The following is a 25,736-nucleotide window of genomic DNA, read 5'->3' on the forward strand; positions in this document are numbered from 1 at the left end:
TGTGATCACGGTCCGCACTTTGCATTAAGGTGTGAGGACACTTCCAGGAAAGAAAAGAGAATGCCTGGGAGTGAACTACACCAGTGTCGGCCAGTGTCCACATTGGTGGTGACGAACAAGCAATTAAGATTGGCAGCCGAGGTAGATACCGTTTGTATCACGCATTTATGTTAATAAATCATTTGAAGTTTATTTTTACTGTTGAGGAGAGGCTTACTGCTTAATCATTTACGTGCATGCAAGCAACAATTCCGAGCATGGATCCTTATTGAGCACGTGATAAGAAATGGCAGCCACCTGAAAATTCCGACACAAAAAGTGTTCGACAGAACTTTTACACAAGATGACAAAAGTGCACCATCAGGATTCAGGCCTACCAACCAGCGACTGCAATACAGTTTTTCACAAATGCTATGCAATGCTAAAGGTACACACAAAACAGACAACGAGAAAAGGTAATTGATATGATTTCCTGCTTGAGAGCTGCAGTGGAGCTATAAAAAGCGCCAAAAGCACAGTATTTGACGGCTCTGCTAAAATTTAATGTACCTCGGGAAATTATTTGCATACAAGTCCCAAGTACAAGGGGACTTTTCCATTTTAACTTTAGCGCATTGCAACTGTCGGAGTCAGCAATGGAATGCATGACCCATGTGGCTGATAGCAGAACATGGCAGCTACGCAGCAAGCACGGCAGGTGATCTAAAAAAAAGCAATACTGCCATAGCAGCCGTCATAAAAGTAATAGGCTAAAGAGCTGTGCAGTCGTCCTTAAACCGGAAACTGTGTACAATTCTTTTGCAATGGTACATTTTTTCTATGCGTCTATCGTGTGCTACAGAACTGCTGTCACTCCGACAATTCTTTAACGCTGGCGCCCATATGTAGAATGACAATGTGATGCTCAGGAATACATTGAGATTTACAAAGACCTACAGCTTAAACATTCTGGAAGTCCGGCAGTTAAACGAACCACACAGAAAAGAGAAATGCACTTATGTGCTATAGCTACGCTATTATAGCTTTATCAAAGTTTTCATTGTGCGTTCATAGTATGGTGGTTTCTGTTTGTCTTAATTCATAACACAGGGTAATTTTCTTCTCAATCATTCACAATTTACTTCGAAATAATACATGTGTTCGTATGCGAGTTTTCCAGTCAGCAAGAACGCTTCCTGTGAATTTTAGTTAAGCTGTAGACACTTCAGTTCTTCAGAAACAATGGTAGAAGTGGAATAGCAGTGGAGGAAGAATCCTGTACATCCTCCTAAATGTTACAAGGCTTCTGAACTTTACATAGTGAGAGAAGGGGTGGAGTACACAGGCGGTGTCGTCATTTGAGCTAAAGAAAGCTGTATTACGACACCAGCTTGGTTCTACTGGTCTTGGACGAACCCTCACATTTACTATATTATCTGGCGAGCCCAAATGTCTCAATCTGAAACCTACAGAAATCCCCCTTTCGACATGCACAAATTTGTCAAGGTTTTGTATGGGCATTGCATTCACTCATTCCTTCGTATATTGACGTATTAGTGCGGCAGGAACCCGTAACGTGGAGCAAAGTAATTAATAAAGGGAAAATGAGGTATCCACCAAATCGCAGCAATTGCTACAAAGGATTCGAATACTGCTGCTTCGAAAGAAAAGCCTTGCACTTAAAGAAAAATTCGTGCTAGTCCAGGACTGGAATCAGGGACTACCGCATTTCCGGGGCTGCCGGTCTACCATCTGAGCTAACCAAGTGGCTAGCAGGTCAACAGCAAAACATATTAAGAACAAAGTTTTCTTCAACTGCGACGCTTTTCTTTCGAGGAAACGATATGGGTTTCCATTGTACCAATTGCTACGATTGGGTGGATGTCTCATTTTCCCTTTGATAATCCCTTGGCATATTTGAACTGTAACGCTCGTGCAAGGGCATAGGAGTTACTTTATAAAAGTGATGATGTTGTATACAAAAAAACGCTTACATCAGCATCCACTGAAAAAAGCTTAATTCATAAATTATTAACACTGTCGATCGCTTTGAAGCTGCATGACGGATTCATATGTGTAAACCAACGTGGCCAGTGGTTCAGTAGCTGCATTTACAACATTAAAAAAAAGCAGCTGTGTCATGCAGAAATGGATCGAAATAACACCTCTAGGCACATTGTGCCTCATGCAAGTGCTTTATTTTAAAATAAGGCCCCAAGAATTACACTGCCCAGCATTCGCTATGCAGAGGGAAAATGTTTATTTTTGTTACTGTGGTTATTACCTGAGTTTGACAAGCGCAAATCACTCTTGGGCAAAATATCAACATTCAAGACCGATAAGACATACACGAGCAGCACTAAAAATACGTCTTTTCAACAAAACTTTACATAGAGCCCGGTCAAGCAGGTAGCTAATCGAGCTTGCCAGCTTTTCTTTGTTAACATCAAAATACATTCCTTAGGCTGCGGATTTTGATTGGTGCTACTATATGATGGTTGTCTCAATTTCATTGCGCAGTCGCTACGGTGGCCATTGTGCACCAACTAAATGTCAGAGTGGTCCTTGCAAGTGTTTTAATTATTTCACTATGTTTCAGCTCCCAAAGCAACACCCAGGCCATACGACACACCGTAACGCATGGCTCACAATTCATTTCGGCCACCTCTGTGTTCTTCTTTAACGCGAGCCTAACTAACTATTGTTTTCGAATCTCACCTCCATTAAAAAGCGACTGCTACATCCAGAATCAAAGCTGTGAACTCATGCTCAACAGCAGGACACTACAGCCACTGCACTAATTTGGCTGTCTGCTGGATGATGCGCGTTATCAGCAGCTTCCTTCTCTTTGACATAACAAGTGTTTGCATGGCTGCAGCCTCTTTAGATTTACCAAATCGACAGATATGTAAACGCATGACAAGGTAAGAAATAAAAGGCAGAAATAAAATTCAGCACCAAGGTGTGGCAGCTAAGTTGCACTTTACATGTGAAAAAAAAAACACCAGCTATAGCGTTTGTGTATCACTCAATCGAAAAGTGTTCGGTTAAAAATGCGTTACTGGTGGACTTTTACTTGAATAGTGCAATAGCAGAGCTTGGGGCAATGTTCTGTAGGACCTGCAACATCTTCGTTGGATCAGTCACGTGAATTTGTGGAGAAGGGACCAGCAGCTTCATGTGGAGATATTACCGTATGGGTACAACTGCGCACATATCTTGCAAAAGTTTCTTTTTTCACCCTCATGCAGATGCCACATCTGTGCAGCTAAGCGGAGGCAGAGGCCCAAGTGCTGATCTGGAAGAGGTTTTTGCTGCACAAAGCATAACTTAAATAGACGAGTTGTAGGCGGCAAATTCATCAGCGTAACATTGTAAACAAGCAGAGAACCTGCCGCTACGATGTGGCCGTAGCGATGATGTGTGTATGTGTTTTTCCTTTTGTGTGTTCTATCTAGCACTCAGAAAACACATTTAAGTAAAATGCATGTGGTTATCTTGCATGTACTTTGATGCTTTGATGTGCCATACGTTTGCTAATATAGGGGCCGTCGGCTAGTCAAGCTCCTCGTAAAAGTAGCTTTTAGCGACTGCCCCATTCTCTTTGGAACGAAAGGTAAAAATAAATTATTTCTCTTTGTACTGCACGCGTTAGATATCTAACCCCTTCAATTGCGAAAATCGCATTTACGTATGTGAGTTGCTTTCAGTTTCCATGGGCTCTGGTTATATAAAAAGCATAGGTAAGAACAAAAACTCTGCAAAAGATCGCTGGTAGCATATAAGACATCAATGCGCCAAGTAATACATAGTTCTGAGCGACCATACAGTCTACGATGAAAAGTTGAAGTTGCTCTTCACGAAATCTGTGAACACTCCTTATTCCAAATGTAACTATTCTCCTAGCTCAATAGTGATTTGCACTCCTGTTTTCAACCTTGAATGCAGATGTGTTCATGAAAACAAAAAAACGTTGATTTTGTAATCACACAAACGAAATAAGCAGGGTCTAAATTTCCGTTTACAAGACTGGAATTATTTATCTGGGGAGTAAGCGCCACATTCATTTCCAAATGCGTAAACATTGAAGCAATGATCTCTCCTATTAGCGTCTGAAGGAAATGAGCAGTTGGCAGCCAAACACAGCCTTAACATGCAGGATACAACTGCAGAGGAATGTGCAAAATAAGTTTACGTTCATGCATGAGCTGAGTGAGCATTAGTTTACACTGAAACAGATTTGTTCTCTTTTGTTAGTTTACACGAGAGTCAATGGTGGTGGCAGAACAGGAAGGCAACAATCAATTAGGATCAGATCGTGAACCACAAGTCAAACCTGCACCCGGTGTACATGAGTGCTATTTTGTTGAAAGCAGGTCATTCTATGTCTTTTTCTCGTTTCTTTCTACGACAGAAATAGTCAGCAACTTACTGCAGCAACAAGGGCTAAGCGAAGCCGCAGTCATTGTGCACTCATGTTGAAAGTAAAGCAGAAAACAGAAGTTGCCGGAATGCAAAACTCGGAGAAAGCTTTGCCATACCCTAGCAAACCATGATAAGCTAGGCTGCATGACGAAGTGCAAATCTCACGTTGAGATTACTTGCCACATGCTTAGTGTGCAAGGACTCTTTTCCTCGATTCTATTCCAATTCTCCACAACTGGTTATCAACAGCACCCTGGGCGCCCAATCGCGGCGTTTGACGAATCGCTATCGAACTGTGTAAGTCGCACTTTCGCCCGAAAGGCGAAGCATGGATTGCGATAGCAAAATAGCGGACACTTATACGAAGTAAGGATAGTGGTTAGATTTTTTGTATAAACTCGTAAGCATGGGCATACTAACTACATTAACAAGCATGGTGTCACGTGAGCACTAGCACACGTAAACACATCTCACTCGATCACCGTGGAAACTGGCTGTCAAAACACTGGCGTGTGGAAACGCGGCAGCAGCAGCGAGCGAAGTAACATTTGTGCTGTCTCTTGCTTCGATGAAAAGGGAGCGGCGAGAACACACAGCACACGTAAATGTAGAAGCCACCGACGCAACTAGGCTCCGCCCCCAACGCAGATCATACTCAAGATAAGGCCGTGCGACTGCGCGCAGACGCCACGTGCGCTGTAGCTGAAGGAATAGAACGCCGCTGCCCCCCCCTCCCCCACCAGTGCCTGGAAATGTTGGGTTCCTCACGCGTGATAGAAGACGTCGCGCTTCCTCCTCCATTTCTTTTCTTTCGCGCAGGCAGTATTGAGCAGCGATGGTCGGCTCCCTTCGCACGTATGCACTCGCGCATAGAGCGTAGGGTGCGCGGTGACGGCTATCGCCCTTGGACTTTATACGGAATCTAACGGCGATGCAGATGCCGACGGCAGGAACGCGCTCGGAGTGTCCATGTTTTTCTATTGCAATAAAATTAACAGAACAGGTTAGAAATAGGAGCAGAATCACATTATACCGGCCCTCCTTCAAAAGCTGTCGAAGCAGAGGGCTTGCTCTTCGCTCCCATGCGCGTCGATGAAGTCACTCGCTGTAACCCCGAGTGAAGTGTTGTGAAGCAGCTTGCGACACCCTCTATCAACCATTCCGCCAGTTATACAGTGAAGGCGTACAGGCCTCAGCGAAGGCGGACAGGCCTCCAACGATGTCGTAGGCCTTGCTTTCGTAGAAATAGACGCGCGGAACAGCATCGACGGCAAACGCTGGGCTAGAACCAGTGCTCGAGCAGCCCTCCTCCGGTCGCACCTGCACGAATTCATGAATACTACAGTTTCAGCAGTTGCGTTGGAATAATGAAACACGACGAAGTGGATATAAGCATTCAAAATATTTTAAGCAACATTATTTAATGTTGATTAGTGATTGGATTAAGATGAAATAAGGTGGATTAGGGTGCATTAAGGTGCATTAGCGCGGATTAATGTGCATTAGGATGAATTACGATGCATTAACGTAGCTTAAGGAGGATTAAGCTGGCTTAAGGTGAATCACTGCAGGCTTTACATGGCATTCACCATCGCGTTTCATTGGTGATAGCTAGGGACATCTGGTATTTATTTATTTATTTATTTATTTTATTTATATATATGGACACTCAAGGAGAATTTCCGCCGTTGTCATCGGCAGCACCACGATGTTTCGTATAAAGTCGAAGTGAGATAACATCGCGGCCGCGTGCTGCGTGCTTTTAGGGATTAGCGAAAGTTTGCGAGTGTGAACCGAGGAGGTTATTAGTGGCTTCGTGCGGCGGTGTCTTCTCGCGCTCGCAAAGGAGGAAGGCGGGGATGGTGCGCGCCGTCTTCTCAGGCACGCAAGGTAGGAAGCGGCGAGATATGCGCGTGATAGCACGGGAATGGGGGTGAAGTGATCAGCTCAGTGCGCATCTCCTCTTTTACTCCAGCTGCGCCAGTTGAGCGCGGACGCGCGCGTCGTATGTCGATGGAGGCCTGCGCTGCGTTCGAAGGCTAGAGGTCCTGAGATAGCTGATGGCTTCGTGTGCGTTGTGTCCTCGTATGCATACTTGGCATGGAAGCGAGAGGCAGCCCGAACTAGAATTCGCTAACCGATGCTGCTGCTCTTCATCAAGCCAGAGTTCTGACCGGATGTATCCGCAGTCGTGCAGTTGCGTGTGTTTATGTTTGCCAGTGCGCGCTTGACAACATGCTTGTTTATTCAGTGAGTAAGGGAATGTGTACAACAGCTTATGCACCTGATAAAAGGACTCACCTTACATAGTGTAGCTTCTAATGATTTGATATTGGAATCGATGATTCGCCTGTCGGGCGAAACTTTGACGTTTATATTAAACTTGTGCACTTAATCTGCAGACGACATATGATATTGATTTCTATGCACATCTTCTTTAAAGCAAATAATCATCGGTCAAAAGTGGTTATCGGGTACCTCAGACTTTCTCCCTTTTATTTTAATTGCGATGGAGTTGCCGAAAAGGCTATGTGAGAAATATTTAGAGAAAGGCACCAAAGTACCTCCCTGAGCTGTATTGCGCAAACAGGCGGCTATTCTTTGCAGGAAAAATCGGAATGCAGTATCGATGATCGCCATTTCCGCAGTTCGCTTTATTACCTTACTCAGGCGGGGGGTGGGTGGGGAGGGGGTATATTACACATTTAGAAACTTAACGGTGATAAGCATGAAGGAGGCAACCGGTGCTACCACATACTATGAATTTGGAAACTCATTCGTGCTAGGAAAAGGTAAGCGAAATAGCAGCGCAAATAGCAGTGCACCCGATGGCATGCTGATTATTTGCGATCCACAGACACCCTTTTTATCTCTCAAAAATTCAGCAGCCATTTCGCCAATGATTAGATGAGGGATTAGAGCAAATGACAACAACCAACCATTCATTTTTCAGTATAGTCACATCAAGACTGGCAAGGCATATAACGGCTGCATGACAATGAAAGTGTATGGCAGCCACCTGAAGTAAGATTGAAAATGGTTTAGAAGTGGTGTTGTTAGCATTGACCCCTCTAAAGAATGCGACCACCCTGAACAGGACGGGGAAGGAGGCGTGCGTTGAAGCACTCCAGAATGGCCAGCACGGTGCAGCCCCCTGGCGTCGCAAAGCTCAACCAGACATACACAAAGCTAGCATTGCAGTAAACAAGCATGTTCTATTTCCTGGCTGGTGTACATTAGCGTCATGGGCGTTATGGTATTCCCCTGCCAAACGTTTATTCCAGTAGCAAAGTAGAACAAACATGTTCAGTGCAGGATCAGTTCTTTGTTTGTCCGGTTAATCTCTGCAAAGTGGCTGCACCATGCAGAGCACTCCGGCAAAACCGGCGAAACGGCCCATTCCGCTGCGGCCCACTCCGGCCCATCCGGCAAAACGCCCAGTCTGCCGGTGTTTAGTGGAATACCGTAAACGGTAAAGTTCTCTATTGTATCAGCGGGAATGTGTGTCGTGATTGTCTACTCCTGAGCAACTGCAGTAATTTCAGTCGTTGACGCGATGCGCGGTCAGCCAAGGCATAGTATACGAGCTCGGGCTTGAATTCTATGCATTGTACGCAGATTAAGTTTGCAGGTGTTGCACATGACAGCGAGGCTTTACTCCATGGATCGAAAAACAACGGCCTGTGCAGCAATAACATAAACTGCATGGGCACTGCCCTCCCCCCTCCCCACAGACTTTCCTGCAAAGAATTTGAGCACATGAGAAATAGTAGGGAGCCGATTTTTCATGTGGTCAGGCATGTCTCTTTCAATCACGACTACAAAGGACCTGCGGCTTATCCTGGACGATAACAGTTGTCCATTGAGTGATATCGCGAATGTAGCCATTGGCTTTTGGATAAATTCTTCCACAGCGCACTTTTCACATGACATTTCTAAGTTTTCATTTACGAAGGTAGTAGCATGGGGTTAAAATGACCATGTTATGAAACTGAGGGCAAAGCTGAAGCCGTGCCACATCACACGTCCAAATACAGATGTCGTGGATGTAGATCGAGGCTGGAACCGAGTTTGCTAGGTTGTCGAATATTCTAGCGACTGAAAAGCGCTGGGCTTACTACACAGGCCTGAAGGATTCTGTGACTACTGAGGTGCTAGGTCGTCAGGCCATCCTCGGTGAGCACGCAAAAAGATCCATAACCAAAGCTATGGCGCTAAGCACACGAGAACGAACTGAGACACAGACTACACATACGACACATATCCAAAGGACACATACGTTTTTAAGCCACGGATCAACTAGTTCAGCAACAAGTTTTTAAGAAAGATCTAAATTGTAGTAGCTACAAACACACATGTATGTCTTGCCATGAGGTCCTGTTACATCTAACACGGTCTAACGATGGTTTCGTGTTTAAGAATAAACTAAGGAAACCGAGAACACACCCTTTCAGTGAGAAAGTAGTCAAGTTTTATAAATGATATATTGCCAGAATTAATGCGAGAATCATGTAGATTTAGGGACGCTTACAGGCCTCCAGATCCGTGGAGTGCTTACGGATGCAAAAAATAACACAAAAGAAATGAAAGCGAAGTCTACACGCCGTATGCGCCGTGACCAATCGCCTCCATGGCAGAGCCAGGGCAGCGTACTAACTTCCATTGTGGGGTAAGCACACCGACCTCTCTGCGGAGCTGTTCTGCGTAATGCACTTGAGGGGCAGTGAACGTAAAGCTAACGTTATCGGATATTTAACTCGGCGCTGACTAGTACCGATGGTTTCTGGTCGGTCTCAACGGAACTATTGACGCGCCTCGTTGAGCCATCGTTGTGAGACGCCTGGCAGCTGCCTGGGCGCTGTTCCTTCTCCACAGCAGGGATTTTGTTGCCTGCTGCATCGCGCCAAGGTGTCGTGCGTGGGTACGATTGGAATACTGTGTGAGAAATTCTAGCGAAATGCCAAAACCTGCCATCATCGTCGATGCTGCGCCTCTGGTGCGATGCTGCCAATTTTGATTTAAGCGGGGAAATGTGGCATGGTTGGCATTCATTGGTAGGAGACGGTGGTGCACACAATAGTATTTGGTCTTCCGGGAAGCACATCGTTGCGTCGGTATTATACTCTAACTAAAAATGCTCCAGTAAGCCCCGGCGTACGAATGTATGAGACAGGTGCTTTGATTTTTCGATTAACAAACCGGATAAATTGGTATAGATTGATGTTAAATCTGTTGACATATTATTGAGATATAAGTTAAAACCTGAGCAAGAACTCGTACTGTCGCAAGAAATGCAACGCAAACATCACAGACCAAGACAAAAGGTTTTGAGGTTTTACACGACAGGGCTTCCATAGAGGCCCATTTGCGCACTGTGAGAAATCAGGCTATCAATGTAGATAACAACCATGCCACCACCAAGGCAAGCACCATCTCCTAAATTTGCTGCAGAGAGTTATAATTTTTCAGCGCAGCTTTAAACAATTCATGCACCGCTTGCAAACTTTTGCCGGACGTAAAAACACTGCGAGAAAAACATCCTCCTGGCAGAAATGCCTATGCACCTATGCACCTATGCACTATGCACCTATAAAATATGCGTAAAAGAGAGTTATGACACGGATCTGTGAACCCATTTCCTCTTTGCACAAGTGTCTATGTATATATGAATGCACTTCAAACTCCAACAATATAGAGGCATTTACGTTTCTTTAATTATGTGTGAGTTTGAAGCCTTGTGTGTCATTGGACTTTGTGTAGAAGAACACATCCTTTTTTTTTGGTATTCGAATGTGACAGGATATTTGTCAAGAAAAGCAAAGATCCGACCAAGTTATTTCCAATGAAGGCATACCTGACTTTTCAAAGGGCCATCGGCATTATATATAAAAAAAGAAACTAGCAAGGTTTTCCCCACGCGCAAGTACGTATGGCGATCACCTGTGTTTGATAGTAGCAGACGCTGGTCTAGAGCATTTGAGGTCAGTGAAGTTGTAAATGCCTATCTATTTAGAGAGCCGGGACAGGAAGCTCCGCGAATGTGTTCCAGCGTTCTTCGAATAAAGCAGAATGGACGAAACTACTCATACAGCGCAAACTGTACACTTGCACTGCCAACAACCCTGCTCGTGGTAACTGCGGCAGCAAAGCGAGGTTCAACCACTCCCTAAGCGACGATCCTCGTGGCGTGGAAAGTGATCGCGGCCGTGCTTGAAAAACTGGACGACTGCCCCTTTGGAGGCGGAGCAAGTCATAGGAAACTGATCCAGATGGGTTTCGGCACTCGAGGAGTTCAAGGGCAACTCCGGCGTTTTTAAATCTGCATTAGGATAGTGTAATTTTCAAATGGCACTGTCAGCACTGTCAAACCGGTAGGGGGTTCCGGTTTGCTCAGAAATGCATCATTAATTTTAAATAATAAATAAACGAGATACCTAAGCCGAAGGATGTAGCGGCTTCGTGTGACGTCACGATGACTCGATGACGTCAGATCCTACACTACCATAACGTGAACATGCAGAAGGCGTGCTAAACACGCAGGACACATGTCGTTAACGCCGAAGAAGCGAAGCTGGTGATGTCTTCTGACGTCTGCAGTGAGCTTTTACAGATCTTCCGAACGAAAACGGTTATTTCAGCGACAATCTCTGCGACAGTGGTGGTGTAGTGCCTTCACAAACACAGGTGGCCAGTGAAAAGTCACGAGACAGGAACGCAACCAATCTTTGAAATTCATTTTCAGGAATACTAAATGACTTTAACCCATATTGTTCGCACTAATATTCAGAGTGCAAAGAAGAACGTATATTCGAAATATTATTAAGATCAGTGGACACCGAGAAATTGCCAGAGTTGCTCTTTAACTGCGCTGTTCAGATTGCTAAGGACTCGTGAACCGTGCGATCAATTTCGAAAGTTGCGGCGCGTTGAATCGCGTTATTTCGGGCCTTTTTCTCGCTCAATTATGTATTCCTGATATCACCTTCTGCTTCATTTTGCCTTTTACGTAGCGCAGGGTAACTAGCCGGTAATTACAGTAGTAACCTCCCTGTCCTTCCGTCTTCTTTTTCTCTTCCTCCTTGCATGAGTAAAATATGTGCTTTACCATTGTCCTGGTACCCGCCGTGGTTGCTCAGCGGCTATGGTGTTAGGCTGCTGAGCACAAGGTCGCGAGATCGAATCCCGGCCAAGGCGGCCGCATTTTGATGTGGGCGAAACACGAAAACAACCATGTACTTAGATTTAGGAGCACGTTAAAGAACCCCAGGTGGTCGAAATTTGCGGAGCCCTCCACTACCGCGTGCCTCTTAATCAGAAAGTGGTTTTGTCACGTAAAACGCCATAATTTAATTTTACCATTGTCCTGGGTACGTTACTGCTGCTTTGAGTTTTTGTGACGGAATTTGCGATTAGGAAAAAGCAAGCTTAAGTTTGTGATCTGTCGGCTCGAAAATAGACAAAGACGAAGAGACGATTACAGGCGCCGTCAATCAAGTAGAGGTTTAATTTAAACACGTGGTCAATATATACAACGGCGATTGGACCAAAGCGGTAAAACTAAAACCAACACCATGTACAACAGCACCACAAACACTCGCGTGACTGAATCCGAATCAGAAAGGTTAATTAATCCGGTGTTCAGTGATGGAGGGCTGACTTACGCATTTGTGTGTATGGTTATGCAGCACGTGAAACGCCTGATTTATCAGGCGCGTCCACTGCTGTCTGTTCCTCCTAACCACAGCGGTACTACCGAATAGCGGTGCGCTACTACGAGTGCGACATTGGCGAAATTACTTTTATAGAAGAAGAAAAACATGCGTCATGATCGAACAGCCAGCGTTCTGACACTCAGTCCATTTGGGCTTCTCGGAACATAAGCCCACATGTTGTCAAGCTTGGTTTTCGAACAAAAAACAATACGCATGTCGCATACCTAATGTCAATCGCCTTGACACGGTGCGAAACCGAGAGTGTCTATTCCGAGAAGCACCGAGGGTGGGAATGCGCGTCTGAACGCTAGCTGTTTGATCATGATGGATGATTTTCTTCTCTCTGTAAATGATTTTTTTGTCGCCATTGTTCTTTACGCGCCCTTACATCGCAATACTATAATCAGCTCTATTTCCTGCCCATGCCGCCTGCCTGAATTAATTATTTCGATATGCTTCTACCTTATTGGAGTTTATATTGATGTCCAAGCTTTACGTTGCATATGCCATGAAGGATAAGGCGTCCTATGGCGAACGATATCGGACTAATATCGACTACTTTGTGTTGAAATGCGTGCGCAAGTGTGCACACAAATGCTTAATTCGCATTCCGCTTCTGTCTTAACCCTTTCAGGGCGGAACATATTCATGCACCCAGAAATGCGAATATATAAATGCGCAAGCACACATCGAGAATAAGCAGAATAAACGAAATGAAAATTAGATGGAAAAATATTCAAGAACAGCTTTGGTGTCTAAATCAGTTCCACAAAGCGCATTCAAAGAATTGGCCCCAAAAACGCCTAGCGCTCTCATCCTTTCATTTTGAGGCATTATAGCTACGTGGAGTAAACTAAAGTTTGGTCATCCAGGTTCGAATTAAAGGGCACAAAAATAGCCATATTGGAACACTCTTCTAAAATAATTCGAGATATACGTGCGAAATTATGATGTTCTGCCACTGAAGAAAAAGACAGTGGCTTTCAAGTTTCTCTCATTTTTGATAAGCTGAAAGTTGTTGTCAATCTGCATGTATGGGACACATTTAGAAATTGCAGAGTAGAGTTGTTTCAATCCACTGCGTCGGCGCAACGGCAAAGTTGCAATCAACTGCGTCTGAGTCTTCTTGTGTGGCCACGAGTAAGTGCGTTAAGAAACGAGAAGTGTCTAGCGAGACGCTCCGGCTTGTTTCGATCAATTCAGCCAGCGTTCTTCATAAGGTACAGTTCTTCGAAGATATAATTTTGACTTATCAATCACGCTCTAGTGATCAGAGAAGACTAGCTACACCATGTTGCGCAAAATTCCGAAATAGTGCTGTCTTCCTACACGCTTGTCTCTAGAGACAGAGGGCCACAGGGTGGTGGAGCTGCAGTTGCGATAAAAAACAACAGTAAATTTACCCGCTTAGATGGTATATGCAATCACGTAAGCATATGGTGCAAATTGAAATTTTTTGGTAACAATATATAGCTTTGGGTGGCGTCTCTCGTCCTCCGAATGCTCCCCCTGAATACTTAGAAACGCTATATGATTACTTGCTGCATGAATGCCTGCTTGCGTTCGAACATCCTCACCACTGGTGATTTCAACTCACCTGACATTCGTCTACTTTTTTGATGACGGCAATGATTCTAAAAAACGCAGTGCCACTACTACTAACGGCGTTTACCTTTTTTTTAAAAACCAAGTGGTTTCCGATGCTACACGGATTTCCAGTTATCTTGTTCACCTTGTGTTGATAAGCAGCTCGCTCCCAGACTGCTCTAGTTCTGTCAAAGATAGGATATCTGATTAAAAGTTACTTGCTTTAGCGTCTCCTATTTCTGGCTCACGATCACTAGTTAAACCTTTTGAAACTTTTATCGGGGACCATACGCATGCGGATGGTGATGCAGTGCTCAGCTATATGAAATCCTACTTCCGATATTTCAATGAGGTAATAGACGCTAATAAGTATTGCTCTTGAAAGACACGATATTTCATTGTGAACGCAGCTATGTGGTTCTAAAACAAATAAACCTGTCAACAGGGACTACCCATGGATGAATCGTGATCTGATTCATCAGAAACGCAAGAATAAACGGTGTCGTAAACGTGGTGACAGGAAACAGCTTCCAAGTCTAGCACATACTTTCCAGGGAAAAGAAGTGGGCGCAGGTAGAAACCATTTTTTTTCCTGCACTCTGTCCTTTTTAATTTTAGAATAACCCGAAAAATTCGGGCGCCATTTGTCTAAAGATAAAAAAGGTATCACAGAGATAAAAGCAACGGACGTAACCATTTGTGATCCTTCGATAATTTCTCGAAAATTCAACGCATTTTTTCATTCTGTTTTTACGCTGTAGGCATGGCCCACACACTTGCCGACAAACTGAATTTTGAATACGGAGGGTAATAGTTTGAGATCAAACACCTATTGTTTAACTATGAAACTTTAAAGAGCTCACACATAGTGCACATCGTCGGAGGTTGCGTCCCCTCGTCTTTGAAATGCCTTCTACGCTTCATTTATATAATTATAATGATTTATTTATGCATTTACTTGCGCATCTGTGCTGGAAGGCATCACGGAGAGGAATGGGTTCAGCAGGACGAAAAATATATGTAAGCAGTAAAAAGTAACTTTCTAAACAGACGATCTCAGCCAGGCTAAGTACCAGAAAAATATGAGTGCGCAGAAGGAAGGCAGCTTTACAGTAATATAGTATCACCTTATATTGCAAAAAATAACAAGTACCGTAATCAGTAATTAGAAATTCAGGCTACACAACATTTGCTAGTTATCGATGCATGAAACTTGGGATTATTAGTATTGTTTGGGACTGCAGTGTGAAGATTTCTTTCAAAAATAGTGGGAGTTGAGGAGCGTAAAAAGTTATTGTGGCTATATTTGCTCTTTATAGAAATGGTCAACACGATGCTGGTATATGTAGCGATGCACATGTCCGTTAAGAAGCCGTAATTCATGGCTAGTTTTATTTGAGGTTAGAGTAGTGATTCGAGCATAGGTTGGACATAAAGAACGATTGCCGTGGTTTCCAGAAGTACTAATTAGGGAATATGGGTAATGCCATCCTTCACAACGCATGCATACTCCATTTTGTTTATATTTGAATTTTCTATAGGATCATCTTGATAGACAGAAGATGGTGCACACTAACCGTAGCGGAGCAAGTAAGCAAAAGCTCGATTGGCATTGTTAGTAATGTCGGCATAGCCTGATCATTTGAGATTAACGGTAACATGAAGGTGTAAAATCCTATATGAATTTACCGGCTCTAACGTGGTGTTCTTAAGTAATCCGAAGAATTGTTTTGAATAGCAATTGGGATAATCTTGCTGTTATGTCTGGTGAGCCGCAACGGCTTCTTTGGGGACCATTTCTCTTGTTTTTATTAACAATATTTGTGATGGTATGCAAACCCACATAGAATTGTATGCGAATTATTGCGTATTGTACGCAACGGTATATGATTAGACATTGTTTTCTACTGATCGATCCTACCTTAAAAATACTGAATGTAATTCGTAGAGGCATAGCCAATAAGGTGAGTGACGTCAAGGCTCTGTATTTTACCTACAATCCAGATATTCATGTCTTGACAGAAACCTGGTTGAACCCCGCAATTTATGACAGTGAATTTGTCCCGTTTCAATACAGCACGTATGGAAAAGATCGCGAAGAAAAAGGTGGAGCAGTATGCTTAATTTTCATGGGCTCGGTCCACATATTCAGCATACCGGAAGCACCTAATATTCAATTAGTCTTTTGTAATGATTATAATCAGAAGTTAAAGTATGTTATCGGATCCATGTATAGACTCCCTGGTTCTTCTCGTAGTGTACTAGAAAGCCTGACTAATTACCTGCGCCCATGACCGTGTTGACCTAGCAGGCAATTTTAATAACCAAATATGGACTAGTCTACTCTTTCGCTTAAAGATCCTAACGATAAATATGGAGAAGCTATATAGGATATTGCATATTTGTTCAATTTAGTACAAGTTGTATAGAACCTTACCAGGATACCATATACCTCGTTTCTTGACCTCGTATAGATACTTTGCACCCATATGTCATATCTTGACCTACTTGTCCTTAGTAAAGCCACTACTGCCCTATAACAAATGTGAAATTATTCCTGGCAAGTGTTACTTATCCTAACTACCGTTTCTCTAACTGAAAGAAGCAATGTGTCGACATTCCGCGACTTCTTTCGAGCCGATGATGCATCTATCATCGATGTACTCTCATCATCATTAGCTTTCTTGAACAGTGAAGATGATGTACGCAAATTTTCGCACTATTTCCGCAGCATCGTAGGTGAATGCATAGAGGATTTTTTTCAATACAGAATAAAAGAGGGGCCAAAGAAAAACCCCTGCATTTTTCGGGAGACGCTACTGCTAAAACGAGTGTTGGAAAGATGAAAAAAAAACAAAAAAAAATCATTTTTAGACCAAATATCTTTCTGCTCTTCTCAAATAAACAATCATATTGATCAAGACAAACGGCGCTCTTACGGAACATCCCTGCCCAACTTTATTTTCGTATCAAATGAGACATTTTTGTGGTCTGTTGGGACCTCGGTTTAGCGAAGACAAGTAACACGTATTTTGACAGATTCAGAATTGAGAGTGGACTGGCTTTATTCAAGAGCAAAAGCAGGTTTACAGAGTGGCAGTGGTGGTGCCCCTGTAGGACAGCCGCTTCGGCTCGAGCAGGCGGCAATGAACTCCACGGCGGGGACAACGAACTGACTGAAGGTCGCTACAAGGGCTGCCTCTCTAGAATTCCAGAGTTTTAGGCGTGAATGGAGGAAGTAATGAATAGTTATTGTTCAAGATAGGCTCGTTTCCCGCAGTCGCAAGACACTCTCACTTCAAGGTTTTCTGTGAACGCGAAACTACGCGAAAGAGGTCTTCGTAGGAAGGAGTCAACGGTGGTGCGATACAGTCACATGGCAGACGAACGGGCGTGGTTGTCCATTGTCGGGAAACTACACACGGGCTGCCTTAGGGCTACACGTGGGGGTGTAGGCCAATGATGGTCGAACAGGAATGTAGCCTCTCTAAGTGCTGCGCGGCCGCTGGCAGGGGGCGTTGCCGGGCGCCGTAAAACTGGCCTGGAACGTGGATTGCTGATCCATAGAGCACCCCAGCTGCGCTGACTCCACGGGCATCCTAGATTGTCGTTCACAGCCCCTATAGTACTAGGGGTAGCTGTTCCATCCATTGCGGTCTGTCGAGCGTGGTGACGGTCAATGATTGTCGGTGGATATGCTCGACCATGGCGTTGCTCTGTGGGCGGTAAGCCAAAGTCTCGTGAAGTCGCGTGCCGAGAAGTCTCGCCAGGGTTGAAAAAAGTGAACTTTGGGATCGTCCTCATCGGTCAGAAGTTAAGCGCGATGGGCAACCATATGGCGACATCCGCGTAGCAACAAATGCTTCCCCCACTGCGTAGGTTGTTATGTCTCGCCGAGGCGTCGTCTCAGGTCACCTTGAGTACCGGTCGACACACGTGAGGAGGTGGCTGAAACTTTGGCATGGCAGAAGAAGCCCGACAAAGTCTAAATTGACGTGATCGAAAAGGGCTCTCTGGTGGTCGAAACTGCTGCACCGCTGAACACGTGTGCCCGGTCACTTTCATGGCTTGACAGGATCGGCAGCTTCTTGCCCAGCCTCGAACATCTTTGTGGATCCCTGACAGGACGAAGCAAGTGTAGCGAAGAAGCGGCACCTCCGCAAGCTGAAGCGACGAGCCTTTTGCCTGCAATTAGCACAGCTCGAGGTCTCTTTGACTGAAGGAGGGTGGACTTAGGAAATCCACTGGGCCAACAGGCAAGGCAGCGATCCGCGACATTGCATCAGCTGCCTGGGTTTCGGTCCCGGAGATATGGCGAATGTCCGCAGAAAATTCGGGATGAAAGAAAAGTTGCTGAAGCTCACGTTCTGAGTAAGAAGAGCTGTTGTTCCTGTAAACGAGTGCTAACGCTTGTGTTCAGTCAGAATGCAAAAGCTGCAGCGCTCAAGAAAAAAACGGCAGTTCTTGACAATGTAGTTAATGGCCGACATTTTCCTCCCGAAGGTGCTGTACAAAGTTTCTGTAGATTTGAGGCGCTTACAGAAAAAGTCCAGCGGCCTCCAGTTCTTGCCATCGTACTGCTGCAGTACTGCACCCACTGCCGTGGTCGACGCGTCTACCATAAGGCGAGTTGGAGCGACGGGCGTTGGATGAATCAGCAACACTGCAGTCGCCAACCATGTTTTGGCTTCCTAGTTGTTGTCTTTTTGTTCATTGTAATTGTGTGACTGCACTTACACGTCAGCACTTACAAGCTTGCAACAAGTTTCGAATACTTCGAACAGCGATTCCACCGTGCCATTTGTCGTTCTTCCTGCGCTAGGTGCGACGTATTGGGAGAGTTAAACTAACATGCAAGCGTTTACACTTTAGTGCGTGCCTGCGGAATTGCAACCACGGAGGTTCTCAGACTTTCCAACAGTCATCCGTCCTACGTTTATGGAATTCGTTATCTGTGAACAGGTGACCTCGGTGACAACGAACGCACATGCCTTCATTCAAAATTAAAACATAAAATGCAGATCGTGACTTAAGAAGTTCTTTTAAAGGAAACGAAGTGAAAATGTTTCACGTGGCAGCAATGATACGTGACACGCCTTGTCGGCCGGTTACACTGACTAATGTTAGGCTGCATAACTGGTTAGGGTATGTGGTGTAATGGATTTCTCCTTTCGAAAGAATGGATCATCACAGCCATCAAGTAGAATGCAGTAGGCTTCTTGCGGATGTGTTTTTGTAAGGTCATAGCTAAAATGTTTTCTAGTGTACCCAGCCGTATTTTTCGCTCGGTATAAGGACGTGCCAATGCTGCTTTCCGGGAATACATCAGCAAACACAGTGTGCAGCAAACATCAAAGTTGATTGTTAATGTAAATGAACAGCTGCACACTTCTGGGGAAACTACTCGCTTAGTGAAAAAGATGCTGCCTTGGAAGGCACACATTTGTTTGAGTGAGGATGTGTGGGTAGCCGTTATTTATTAATTGCGCAATTCCGTAAAAAAAGACCTGTTAACCAGAACAACTTCACCTAGTATAGGTGACTATATATACAAATTGATTCGGCACCAGTGACGTCAGAGAAGGCGACTGCCATTCTTCGCTCTTGCCGCAAGTGTAGAGCGGGAGAGTCCGGCGTTAAAACAAGGTTCGCCTTTCTGAGTGTTCCACAGCAGTATCTTAATGTTTATGTATTTCTGACTTATGTTTTTCTGTTTTTTTTCTTTAGAGGTGGTACCTATATATGTTATATGAAAAAAATTAAGGATTTTGTTGGTACTCAGCCCTGTTCTCTGGTTCCTTTTTCTCGTCCTGTTATGTTTTGCTATTTACGCTCAAGCTCCAGAGGTATCCCACGACAACACCAGTGAAGCAAAGAGCTATAGGACCTTGCGTTCGGCACTGAGCGGGTGACGCAGTTCGGTGGCCTTTCCATTAGCACTATTCTCTCGGCAGAGATGGTCGGACCACCATCGACCGCTACGGAAACAAGCGAAATTCATTATCAGTAACAGTGGAGTACGTCAAGGCTCCATACTTTCCTGCCCAATTGCCTTACCGAAGCGTAAGTTTTTTGTGTTCGCAGATGACACCATAATCCTTGCCACCAACTGGTCTATTGATTCGTTGACTACTGAATTCAACACAGACTTGCGGCGTATTAGAGCGCAGCTCTTACGCTTCCATCCCTGCGTTGAGCGTCGGCGTCCCTCCGCGTCCTCGGTGTAGCCGAGCAAATGAGCACAGCGAAAGATGAAAGTGCGAAAGCGGAGCGCTGCGGAAGGGGGGGGGGGGCATTCAAGGCGGTGAACGTGAGGAGAGAGAGAGGAGGAAAGCGGAGGAGGAGGGCATGGCGAAAGTGTGAGGTGAGAAGCGCAGTGCCGTGGAAGACGGGCTCTGCGGCGGCGACCACCACGAGATGGCGCCAGAGTGGCGCGCCGTCGACTGTTCGCCGATGCTGCCATTGATAAGGCATGCAGCGAGCGCGTGCACCGATACCACGTTTGTAAATAAAGCGCTGCATGAGCGGAGGTCTGTCTGCGGTGGCTGCTGTGAAAAAATGTTGCGATATGTGGTGCAATATATTCTACTTATTTTCGTCACTTACATCTTTCTGAGTGTGGGCACTATTTTGGTTTTTCTCTACAAGTTGCCTAGCCACTGACACGTCTCATTTTTTAAATTTGTTTCTTGTAAGTACACACACTTCCAATGGTAGTGCCTACCCTAAGACTATCTATTTCTGTGATCCTTTTTCTATGTAAAACACAGTTATTTGATGGACAGCAGGTCCCCATACAGCTTTGCACTCTGAGACTTCATCGTGAAAACAAAGTGTATTAACATCTCTTCAGCTAAGGCAAAAGATGGAGGATCCTGGTCAAAGAATTTGATGGGAGAGCCCATTAACTAAGGTGTTGCAACAGAAAAAGGAGCACGCACGTAGTCCCAGCGCACACGTATTCACTGCCACCGAGTGAGTGCTTTTCAGATATGCAAGTATTTAAAGTGGGAAACATGATACAAGCGGACCGCTTCAATCACACACACAAATAAAATGTCCATCTTGTTTACTAACAATATGGCCATGTTGACGTGGAGCCCTTCACGTCGCCAATGAACAGGTAGCGCCTCACTGCAGCCCAGCAATAGTCGTTGAGGCCGTCCAACTGGACACTCTCGTCGTCGCGCGGGTAGCACACAACTCTCTCTCGCACGACTCCCGCGAGCAGCATGTAGTCGTCCAAGCCCTGCAATCGTGCGAACGCCCGAAGAACCATTGCAGATGCATCGGCCTCGCTCACTGATGCCAGCTTGGCGACCTCCTCCGGCAGCGCAGTGTGGTGAACGACTCTGTCCAGTGCACAGGCAGCGCATCTGAAAGGATCGATATGTGAGCGCCCTATCTGAACATGTTAGACAGGTGCCTAGATGCAAGGACGCTATCGCTTTCCACGTGTGTGCGTCAACGTCTCAACCGTGGACAGCGTAGGCTACCCTCGACAGCTTCTAATAAAGTAGACAAAACACACGATGCGGGGATGTTTGATACGAAAAGTGGCGGTAGATACGCGATATGACAGTACGCTTTGCTCAGGGGATCTGTCCCACTAGTACAAACATCTGCATGGTTTGTAGTAACTAATTCATGTGCAACTTCATTTTGCAAAAAAAGGAAGAGTAAGGCAAAAGGTCGAACCGTATTGACGTATCTAGTTTCTGGCGCTGCGCAGTACGCTATAGTGATAACTATATCAGCACTTTTCGTGGTCTTCTTTTTTCGTTCGAACAAGCTCAGCCACCTACCCAAGTTTGTGAAAAAACATATGTGCGAAGTTTAGTTTGAAACGAAACAATCTTATTCTTAAGCATGTAATGCCCACACAGAGCACCACAGCAAGAAAAATTTGAACAAGCTGGTGGCATTCATTTAAGGCAGCCGTGAGTATATTAGAAGAAAAAACGACCAAGGAGAAGTTTTCAGTTATAACTTAATTACTCTACTAATTATTATATTAGAAATTGGTTCGTTAAGCTGTCCACAGCTGAAACTACACTTAAGCATACCAAAACACAACTATGGGCTTTACAGTAAAGTTCGCGCAATTCAATCAGCATTTTGAGGCATGAAACTCAGCGTGGCATGTATAATACATAGGGTGATACGGCCTTAAATATGATAAATAACGTTTAGAAAAAACATCCGTCTTGCTTATCTGCTAGTTTGAAACAAGTCTTTCAACGTATTTGAGTTTTTATTTTTCTTTTAAAGGGCTATCCATTTCATGGCCTGAAGATATCTCGACACGCTCTTTTTTTTCATTGTGTTGACAGGGCAATAGTTCACCTGTTTCAGTTGTCACCCAAATTATGCGGCTGGTGTGGTTGACGGCGACATATCAAGAATTGAGCTGAAATAACTAGCGTTACCCTATAATTGTTAGGATTCAGATGTCTTGGAAAGAACACTAAAATACAAGAAAGACTCTTTCATAAGCAGAGTTATTATAGGACGTCATCACATACCTGTCTTGTCGAAGACCACTCACATATGCAGCAGCTCTCGTAAGTAGATTGCTGTTTCGGCTAGTAACTTCCAGAATGACGTAACACTCGTCAATAGCTTGCATCTGTGTTTGGTACAAGTAGCCCGGATTGACGCCGAGGAGTTGGTAATTGTCCGCGATGCGTACGGACAAGCGCCGAACAAAAGCGTCCATATTGCGAGAGTTTTCGGCGTTATAGCAGACGGTTCGGGTTGACTTGCTGAGTAAAATTACATCAGCCAAAAGCTCGATCTGCTCACGTTGCATGTGGCTTACAAAGATAGTGAGGTGCTTAATGCTTTTGTTGCAAGGAAGCGACTCTAGGAGAGCTGTCAAGAGAGGATCTCCAGAGTTGTCTTCAATTTCATCGCTTCGTAGCATCAAGTCTAACTTTTCCAGCGCGCTAGTTGCTGTAATGTATTCGCAGAGGGCTGAATATAGCCAGGCGTCTAAGTCGCTAACGGCGATGTACAAAGAAACGAACTTCACGTGGTGGAGTGACGGCAAGAGTTTCAAAATGCCGCAGAGTTCCGCTTTAGCATATTGTCCTTTGTAAGCATACAACTGAGAAATTGCCTTGCATTCGAGTATTCCACGTTCTTCTCCGACGCTAAACAATCCTAGAGACACCTTCTCTTCAGCACCGGTTTCTTTCAACATCTTACAAAACTCCGGCAGCAGAGGACGATCAGCATTGGTCACCGAAATGGTTACTGTTTTCATGTTTTTCTTCTTCGCCATTGTACAGAAGAAGCGCTTCCACTGTTTTAACGTCCACGTGAAAATTGTTATTTGAATATTTTCTAGTGTATTGTTCTCGGCAAGTGCCCGAAGCCAGCGTTCGGACATCGACGTGAATTGAGCGTCCAAACGTTGCCTCCTTGAAATGATTTTAAATGAGCGTATAACTGTATTCTCTGTGAAAATTTTGGTTATTAGCGCCGAGCTCTCTTCATCCACTATCATGGATGCGAGGCTCACATTGTGAATTGTCCCGTTCTTAAGGAGACCCTCTAGGATCCACAGCCAGTGATTTCGTGCTGGCTGGTAAGGCGGGGGAATTGAGATCGTGATGGTCAGAGTGGTGAGTGTCAACGTACTCTTCAAAAACTCGGCGAACGCAGAGCGATTTACCAGCAAAGGGTGAGAGCTCTTGAAATCGCAGATCGATAGCTCCTGCAGAGTTTTGTTTGTGGTGAGCGCTGTCGAAAATTCATCGGCTTCATATTCGTCGAAGCGCAACTCTGGAATCCTGAGGGAGATGAGAGACTGTGCCGTCCGTAAAAGTGACGACAGTGCAGAGGGAATTGGAGAACGATCGAAACCGTAATAGCAGTATTCGATTTCGAATTCTTTGATTTGTACAAGTGAGGAAATGGCACCGCATAGGCGGCCGTTCATGTAGTTAGACTTCAGCTTTAGCACATTAACGGATGAGTTTTGTGAAAGAGCGTCGAAAAGAAGGTCGGGTGAGTGTTCGAAGGCGCTGCTTAAGGAAGGCCAATGCATCAAGTTAATTTCTCCGATGCACCGATGTGTCTTTAGTAGCCAGTTCAGGAAAATGTCTGCTTCACGTCGCTTGTGGAGTTTATCTACCGTGGGAGTTGTCAGGACAGGCGCACTGCAGGCCACCAGTGAAAACTGTCCGCTCTTTCCCGTTGATTCTCGGAGCTGCGATTGGTTGTAACATAGCAACTTGTTCCAAGCAGGCAGATACTGGACAATGTGGCAGATTGTTTGGTCGCTAGCAGTGCAAGGGATGCCATAGTCGAAGGAAGGACCCTGTAAACTTTTGCTGTCCGGTGGTGATTTCGAGTGGAAGTAGGGCCCTTCGTCTGCAGAGCATCCGTGGCCAGCCATAATCCATGTTCGGAATTCTTGACTTGACTTTAGATTTCAATCGTTGCTTTGTAGCGTCAGTGTAGTTTATGGCTGCAAGAAATCAGAACTATAATTTTAGAAATACTAACATGTCAGTACCACGCACATAACCTACCAAACCAAGAAGCATAGCAGTGCAGGGAAATGTAAGCGAACAATTGTACTGCAGCCACTAATGTTATCGTAACATTGGGCCAAGTTGTAGTGCCATGTGAGCACCGTTAGCGCATACTTAAGGAGATACAGTATGTGTGTCGTATTACGTGGTATTCAGATCATATAATAAAATTGCTGCAAGCGAGGATGCTTTTGCATAATGGGCAATCTTCCAGTTTCTGCCCGAATGATAGTATAATGGTGGTCCAATTCAGCAGAGCTCAATTCATGGCGAGTGGCTTGAACTTGAATATTGAGAAAGCATTTGCAATATTATATGTTTAGCACCATATTCACATGAAAAGACAGTTAGAAAAGCTCAGTAACACTAACAAAATCTAATGTCAAATAAGGTGCACGTGTGTACACACCTCTTTTTCAGCCTGCGAATCTACCGATTAGTCATCTCTTGTCTCGCAAGGAAAGAGCGGGGGATCTATTTTCTGTTGAAATGTATTTTCAATCGGGTGACGTTAGTTTCTGCTATTTCTTCGGAGCGTTGCAGCTTTCTAGTGCTTTTGAAAAGCCCCATCGATTCTCTATCTTCAAGTATTGTGGAATTCAACTGTTTTTTGCGTATCAACCAAAAGAAAAAGCAAGCCGCTGTATACTTGGTTTACTCTTTGCGAAATAACGGACTGATTCAACATGTGCAATAGAAGTAGAACAAGAAGAACAACCTGGGGCGTTTAATCAATTATTGTGAAGAGAAAGTGGCATGGGAGAGGTTTTGTATGAGCTGATACGGTCTGAAAAACAAGGTAAAAGACAAGACTACTGGCTTGTATGGCCATATTTTTTATTTTGTAAATGTGAACCTTGTTTTCAAAATCGCTATTCGATTATCTGGGTATGAGTGGCAAACGGGAGTGCTGCATGTATTGTGCTAGGCAATGGTATGAATTCCCTCCATATATACCAGTAGCCGTTGCAAAATGTAATTTGCCTGCTACCTTATGCTTTATTATTTATGCCTTTTTCAATGCCTAATCTTTTTTGGCGCCAACGTATATTTTCACTTCTCCAATTCTCAGGCCTTGCTATGCTAGCAGTAGTATAAAGATGGCTAAAAGATAGATAATCATTGACAATAACCACGTAATGAAGTGGTTTACTCAATTGTTTCAGTCCGTTACAACGATGCCTAAACAACAGAATGCGTCATAATCTGTGGCGTACTCAGTGCGTCTGTGATGCCGTGACACTAAAGTCGTATGAATGTCACGCAATATACGAAGCCAGCAACTCACAGTAGTTGCGTGAGTTGCGTGAATATATTGAGTTACGGGAATATTTAAATCGGTTAATTTAGGCTTTCTACGTAAACTCACCGAAAGAAAAGGCAGAGTAGGACCTTCTGTTGATCTCGATCTCCCCAAATGGCACGTACCCACAACAGTGGACAGGCACAGAAATAGGTGCGCTTAAAGTAAGTATAAAACCAACTACAA

The 25,736-nt window shown here is 44.5% G+C and overlaps 2 protein-coding genes across 2 annotated transcripts in view; both read right to left on the reverse strand.

Moving 5' to 3' along the window:
• Positions 1-25,736, reverse strand: part of LOC139048843 (fatty acid synthase-like) — a 157,313-nt gene that overhangs the window by 88,618 nt on the left and 42,959 nt on the right. The gene's annotated exons all lie outside the window — the stretch shown is intronic.
• The window catches only part of LOC139048844 (uncharacterized), a 75,476-nt gene that overhangs the window by 1,122 nt on the left and 48,618 nt on the right, over positions 1-25,736 (reverse strand). The window contains exons 3-4 of the mRNA XM_070523718.1: positions 20,781-21,079; positions 5,438-5,724 (exon numbers count right to left, since the gene is read on the reverse strand). Coding sequence (XP_070379819.1) covers positions 5,687-5,724; positions 20,781-21,079 — 337 coding nt within the window. The 3' untranslated portion in view covers positions 5,438-5,686. The remainder of the gene's footprint in view (positions 1-5,437; positions 5,725-20,780; positions 21,080-25,736) is intronic.

Source organism: Dermacentor albipictus, chromosome 8, assembly GCF_038994185.2.
Source record: "Dermacentor albipictus isolate Rhodes 1998 colony chromosome 8, USDA_Dalb.pri_finalv2, whole genome shotgun sequence".
Lineage (NCBI taxonomy): Eukaryota > Metazoa > Arthropoda > Arachnida > Ixodida > Ixodidae > Dermacentor > Dermacentor albipictus.